Source organism: Babylonia areolata, chromosome 10 (genome assembly GCF_041734735.1).
Source record: "Babylonia areolata isolate BAREFJ2019XMU chromosome 10, ASM4173473v1, whole genome shotgun sequence".
Taxonomy (NCBI): domain Eukaryota; kingdom Metazoa; phylum Mollusca; class Gastropoda; order Neogastropoda; family Buccinidae; genus Babylonia; species Babylonia areolata.
Genome location: NC_134885.1, coordinates 13,887,925 through 13,895,424, shown reverse-complemented (window position 1 = coordinate 13,895,424; position 7,500 = coordinate 13,887,925). Strand labels below are relative to the sequence as shown.

The 7,500-nt window shown below is 45.3% G+C and overlaps 1 protein-coding gene across 2 annotated transcripts in view; it reads left to right on the top strand.

The window, feature by feature from the left end:
* LOC143286806 (cysteine--tRNA ligase, cytoplasmic-like) overlaps positions 1–7,500 on the top strand; it is a 401,107-nt gene that overhangs the window by 262,935 nt on the left and 130,672 nt on the right. For both annotated transcript variants that reach the window (XM_076594603.1, XM_076594604.1), the window contains exon 4: positions 2,229–2,325. In XM_076594603.1, coding sequence (XP_076450718.1) covers positions 2,229–2,325 — 97 coding nt within the window. The remainder of the gene's footprint in view (positions 1–2,228; positions 2,326–7,500) is intronic.

The following is a 7,500-nucleotide window of genomic DNA, read 5'->3' as shown; positions in this document are numbered from 1 at the left end:
CACTAGCCGATACACCCCTAACACACACACACACACACACACACACACACACACACACACTCCGCGCTATTTTCATTGTATTACAATTGCCGTCGTCATGGTGAAGTTGTTGTGTGCCGGTGTTTTCATCGTTGGCCGTTGTGAGGAGAATGGAATTTCCCCGTGATCACAACTCGTGTTGCTGCCGTCTGATCAAATTGGGAGGTTTCGTCAGGAATTCGATACACTCTCTCCTGACACTTCCATTGTCTCCATTCTCTTGCCGCTACACCGTCAGATCCCTCCCTCTCTCTACCTCTCTGCGTATTAAAAAAAAGTGTGTGTGGGGGGGGGGGGGTTGCACCTGACATGACAGCAACAACAAAAACATGCCTAAAAATACACGCAGAGACTGCTTATTATTAATAAGAAAAAAAAAATAAAAAAAACAAAAAAACAAAACAACTACAAGTCAAAGAAAACAAATCCGAAATAATCAAGTCAAGGGAAAAGAAACTGCAGCCGTTTCATATGATTCTGTCCCCAGACTCGCCCTGACTACTGTCACTCTATTGTCTGGTTTGCCTGCTTCATCCATTTGTCCCTTCAGTGCATACAAAACTCTGCTGCCCGACTCGTCCTCAGAAAGAAAAGATCTGAGCACATCACTCCTCTTTTGCAACATCTCCACTGGCTCCCTGTCTCACACCGAATAAAGTACAAGATCAGCACTCTATGTTACAGATGTATTCACAAAACTGCCCCTTCCTATCTCTGCGGCTGCCTTCACCTCTACACTCCATCTCGCTCACTACGATCGGCTTCGGATTCACTCTGTTTACGCATACCCAGATTCAAACACTCGACTGTTGGCCACCGTTCTTTCTCTGTCTCCGGACCTTGCAATTGGAATGAACTTCCTCTTTCGCTTCGTCAAGTCTCCACACTCAGCTCTTTCAAGTCTGGCCTTAAAACCCACCTCTTCTCAAAATAGCCTCCCTTCCCTGCCTCTTCTTGTCTTTAGTTTCTCCAGTTTTAGAGTAATGCATGCGATGCGTGTGAATGACTGGTGCGAAAGCGCTTTGATTTGTCTCTGCACAAGATTCAGCGCTATAAAAATACCATTATTATTATTATTGTTGTTGTTGTTGTTCGCGGATGTAATGAACACTTGAGCAGAGTTGAAAGAAGAGGGTGTCACCTTTTCCCAAGCTTGCAGACACACCGCCAGCCTGCCTGGCTGACAAACGGCAAAACATCAAGGAAGCTGTTTCTAAGAAATGATGATTCTACAACATTGTAATAATAACCCCTCCATGGAATCAGGTCTGGGCAGAAATGGAAACTTCGTTAGTATGACAACCTAATTGACAAAGATTACAAACACGGGAAAAAAAAAAAATGTATCACATGCCTGAGAAAGATTGACGTCACAAGTTCTGCCCCCCCCCCCCCCCCCCCCCCCCCCCCCTTTTTTTTTTTTTTTTTTTTTTTACACGTGACTGCAATTTCACAGAAGACGACGCTTAAATGTCCGAAAATCTTCCGCTCGATTTGCCATGGCAACGTATCGACGCAGTGCGACACTGAAGCGTTGAAGTCATCGCTTTCGAATTCCTGGGTCTTGGGAAAAGGTATAACCTTTCATATTTATTCCCCCATCCACGCCACACCATCCTCACCCCCAAAGTTTTGTTCCACGTCGTCGATCACACACCCTGGTCGCCTTTTTCGTCTGGGCGCCGGAAGATGGCGCTGCAGTTAGCGTGCACCGAGGGTTGTCGGGATAAACTTGTGGGCATGCGTGGTGGACACAGCGGAGATAACTGTCCAAGACAGCGGGGTGGTGGAGGGGGGGGGGTGCACACAGCAAAACCTGCCTGTCTCTTTTATTACAGCATTTCTTGAGATGTTCTCAAATATTCAAAAGATAAATAAATAAATGAAGAAAGTGACTGAGTCTGACAGTGTCCAGTTTGAACGCTTTCGCCGGAAAAGCGTCTCAAACTCTTTTTTTTTTTTCCTTATTGTTTTTCAGTTGTTTGCCACTTCATGATGAATCATGGCATGATGAATTAAATTCTGTATTCTCTCGATCTCTCTCTGACTGTCACACACACACACACACACACACACACACCTTCGCTCTCTTTTTCAGCAGACTGAAAATAACATTCATTCCGTTGCATGTGTGATAACGCCATGCAGTAATGACGTTGTTGGGTCTGTCTGTCTGTCTGTTTTTCAAGGTCCTACATCTCCTTCGACATTCTGCGTCGGGTGATGACGGACTACTTCAAGTATGACGTCTTCTACTGCATGAACGTCACGGATATCGACGACAAGGTAAGCGACGTTCGTTGAGTTGGCTGCTGTCAGATGGGGTATTTCGTAATGGAGCACCGTGTCTTGTTTTGGGTTTTGTTTTTATTTTATGTGTGGGTGTGCGCGCTTGCATGCGTACTTACGTGTGCAGTGGACTTCAGTTTTACGTCTTTCCACTCTTAATGAGAGAGAAAGTGTTTGTTTCTGTGTGCGTGTATGTGTACGGGCGTGTGTGTGTGTGTGTGTGTGTGCGTGTGTTTGCAAGTATTGTGTGTGTGTGTTAACCTCAGGGTCATGGGGTCGTCAATTCACAATGGCCGTCGGGGTGAAAGGAGATTGGGGGGGGTGGGGGGGGAGTGAGAGGGTGGGGGTATTCCTGTTTCTGCTAAACTCTCTCTCTCTCTCTCTCTCTCTCTCTCTCTCTCTCTCCTCTGTCTCTAACCGTTACCCCCACCCCTCTCCACCTTCCTGTCCCCCACACTGTGCATTCCATCAGACAGAGGACAGTGACGGAGGACGGCCAGACGACAGATGACGCTGTGTGCGGTCAGTCCAGTCCAGTCCACACACAGGTGGGGTGGGGGCCCAGTGGTAAGGCGGCCGCCCAGGACGCGAGAGAATCTGTGGACACGGGTTCGAATCCATCACTCGCCACAATTCTCTCCCCCCCCTGCACTAGACCTTGAGTCGTGGTCTGGACGCTAGTCATTCCAGTCAGACGATAAACCGAGGGTTGGTGTCCAACGTTCACGAAGCGCACGCTGAAGAACCCACGGCAACAAAAGGGTTGTCTCTGGCAAAATTTCTTTAAGAAAAATTCACTGTGAAAGTGATAGAAACACACATATGTATGCAGAAAAAAAAGGAGAGAAAGAGAGAAAAAGGAATAGGTGGCGCTGCACTGTGGCGACACCCTCTCCCCGGGCCCGTTAAGAGCGGCTAGAATGTCACACAGAGACATCTGTTGTGGTGAAAAGTAATGCAGTACGATACGGTGCGATTTGATTGGACGCCATGCGATACGATACAATTCGATACGATACCATACCATACAATATGATTCGATTTGATACGATACAATACAATACAATACAATTCGATACGATACGATACAATTCGATACGATACGATACAATACAATTCGATACGATATGATACAATTCGATATGATACGATACGATACAATACAATTCGATACCATACGATACAGTACAATACAATTCGATGTGATACGATACAATACAATTCGAAACGATACGGTACGACACAATTCGATACGATACGATACATTACAATTCGATTCGATACGATACAATTCGATACGATATGATACAATACAATTCGATACGATACGATACGATACAGTCCCATTCGATACGATACAATACAATTCGATATGATACGGTACAATACAATTCGATACGATACGATACAGTCCCATTCGATACGATACGATACAATTCGATATGATACGGTACAATACAATTCGATACGATACGATACAGTCCCATTCGATACGATACGATACAATTCGATACGATACGATGCAGTTCGATATGATACGATACGATACAATTCGATGTGATACGATGTGATGCGATAGATTACAATTCGATATGATACGATACGATACAATTCGATATGATACGATACGATACAGTTCGATATGATACGATACAATACAATTCGATACGATACGATACAATACAGTTCGATACGATACGATACAATACAATTCGATATGATACGATGCAATACAATTCGTTATGATACGACGCGATGCAAATCCGATAGTCCAGCACTAACTGCCCTTTACCCTTCTTCATCTTCCTCCTCCTCCTCCTCCTCCTTCTCCTCTTCCTCCCTTCCCCCTCTTCCATCTGGCCTGTTCTCACCCGTACCCGCTACTGACCTTGAGCCCTGCTCCTCCCTCCCCCTCCTTCCCCCCTCCGCCCTCTACCCCCACACCCTACCTCCACCCTTTTACCCCGCACAATCCCACGGGACATGCGAGCTGTTAGGGAATGAGTCCTGTCGATATAGCGTCTCTGATTGTTCCCACTGGCCCTTTGTCTATCCGTCAGTCCCTCTTAGGTGTGTGTGTGTGTGAGGGGGGTGGGGTGTGTTGGGGGGGGGGGGAGTGTATGTGTGTGTGAATGCTTGAGAGAGAGAGAGAGTGTGTGTGTGTGTGTCTGTGTGTGTGAAAGTGAGAGAGAGCGAGCGTGTGTGGGGGGAGGGGGTAGGGGGAAGGGGGGGAATGTGAGAGAGAGAGAGAGAGAGAGAGTGTGTGTGTGTGTGTGTGTTACCGAAAGAGTGGTGTCGGAGTTGGTGTGACAACAGGGCCACTTTCTGAGGGTGGGAGTGTGGAGGGGTAGGTGACGGGGTGTGTCGGCAGTGAGTTTCCTTTCTGGAATCAGCAGCATCGTTCCCCCTTTATCATCATCAGCAGCAGCAGCAGTATTATTATTGTTGTTGTCGTTATTATCATTATTATTGCTATTATTTTTATTATTATTTCGTTTTTAAGCAAGCATACGAAAGGTACGAACGAAAACAAATTTCTGAAGGGTAGTGCTGTGTAAGGAAGACACTTGGAATTGAAAAAAATCAGAAACAAACAAAGCAAAGAAGGCCATAATAGAAAGCAGTAGTTTTGTAAGGAACTCCAGCTTCAGCTGAGACAGACTATTCATGACTATTGCATACACACAGGTTTGTTCATAATGTGTTATATATATATATATATATGTGTGTGTGTGTGTGTGTGTGTGTACACGCTCATGCATCATCGTGAATATTGCGAGTGAAGATTAACAGGCTCTAAATTAGACGCACTCATGCATGCACGCACGCGCGCGCGCATGCACACGTACATACGTGCATTTGTGCTCGGGTAAATACATACACTTACGCACGTTTGCACGCATGCATACACACACACACGCGCGCGCGCGCCCACACACACACACACACACACACACACACACACACACACACACACACACACACACACACGGAGAGATGGAGAGAGAGAGAGATAGAGAGAGAACTGACACATGGCAAACATGATAATTTTATACTTCTGTTGTTTCTTCTTCATTTTATTCATTTTAAAAAAAATAAACATACATGTTCATGTCAGTCTCGCTCCCCGTGAGCAGGCAGGATCGAAGAATTGAAAATTGGATTCGAAGTGCATGCACGCCCATATGGGTACATAAGAGAGAGAGAGAGAGAGAGGGAGGGAGGGAGGGAGGGAGGTGTTCAGACTTGGTGTGCTGGGTCAAGAGGAAATGGCACATGGCGTGCATAACAATGCCTTCAGAAATAGAACACTGTGGAAACAGGGACAAGCGGGAAGTGCCAGAACAAGAATGGTAAAAAAAAAGAAGACAAAATAAAAATTATTTTAAAAAAAGGCCAGGAAGAGGAAGAGGGAGACGGAAGGGGTGAGGACGAGGTGAGGACGAGGGTTGTTTGGATCCCACATCACTGTTTTACCTTGTGGTCCCCAGAGGTCGCTGCATCAAGAAGTGGCCCGGAGGACTCTTACCTTAATCCCCATCAACCTGGCCCTCACAAATATTGACTCCGGCTTGTCTTGCAGGGCTTTCTTCTCAACGTCGCAACTCTGTGCCCAAAGATGGCATGCAGTCGGTTAGCAATGAAGGCGTGTGCGCGCGCGCTCTTGTATGTGTGTATGTGTTCCACGCATAAGGATCAGCAGTTTCTGTTTGTTTTTTAGTTTTGTGACGTTGCCATTAATTAGAATTCGGGCAGACGTCTATTGTCCACGGGCATGGATCTCCACAGAAGAAAGTAGAAGAGGTCTGTGAAGGTCTTCAGTCTGGTCGTCATTCCGATACACAAAGGCAAAACAAACGAACAAGCAAACAAACTTTTGATTATTGAGTACACTATAAACCTCCATTGCAGTCTGCAGTGAGTACCACAGGAAGTAGCTACGGTTTCGCTCTGTGGAGAACACCTCAGGTGGTACTGCTTGCATCTTAAACCAGGAGAAGAGAGATGTTTTTACGCAGAGAAGCAACTACCTAAAATCGGATATTGTATCTTGCGTAATAAGAATGTTTTCTTAAAACGATCAATATGAGCACAGACTAAGGGGTGGGGGTTAAGAGACACTATTCTTTAATCTGAGCTGTGAACAAATACGACAAGCAAAGTTCAATAACAAAGGCCGATTATCCACAAGGGAGGAATAGAGCATTTAAAAAGTTTAATTCTTATTTCCCTTTCCCCCTTTCTCTGGGGAATTAATCTGCTATTTTTCCCGTTGTCCGGGTATTTCGTTCCCATGGACAAACAGCGTTTTGTTTAAATCCCAGGATTAGGCGTTCGTTTCTCCTTTATTTGAAGGATTTGGATTCTTCTTTCCCTCTCCTGTGTGTTTGAGGCATTCGTTTATTCCTTCATTTCGACTTTTTCCCTGCTGACCAGGAAGAGTCTTGGGCACAGCCTAAAACACACTTTTGTAATGGTCAAACATTCCAGACATCATTATAGTGCCAAACGGCTTTTGTTATTGCCCAAAACCCCACAAGCCAAATCAAAAAACAAAACCACTTTTGATGTAGTCCAAACTCCCAGAAGCCAAAAGATGGCCAGAACCTGACAACATTCAAAACATCCTGAAGCCAAAACACGACCAAAACAACAACGACACTCAGTACAAATCACAAGCCCAAAACACGACCAAAACAACAACGACACTCATACAAATCACAAGCCCAAAACAACAACGACACTCAGTACAAATCACAAGCCCAAAACAACAGCGACACTCAGTACAAAACACAAGCCCAAAACAACAACGACACTCAGTACAAATCACAAGCCCAAAACAACAACGACACTCAGTACAAATCACAAGCCCCAAACAACAACGACACTCAGTACAAATCACAAGCCCAAAACACGACCAAAACAACAACGACACTCAGTACAAAACACAAGCCCAAAACAACAACGACACTCAGTACAAATCACAAGCCCAAAACACGACCAAAACAACAACGACACTCAGTACAAATCACAAGCCCAAAACACGACCAAAACAACAACGACACTCAGTACAAATCACAAGCCCAAAACAACAACGACACTCAGTACAAATCACAAGCCCAAAACACGACCAAAACAACAGCGACACTCAGTACAAATCACAAGCCCAAA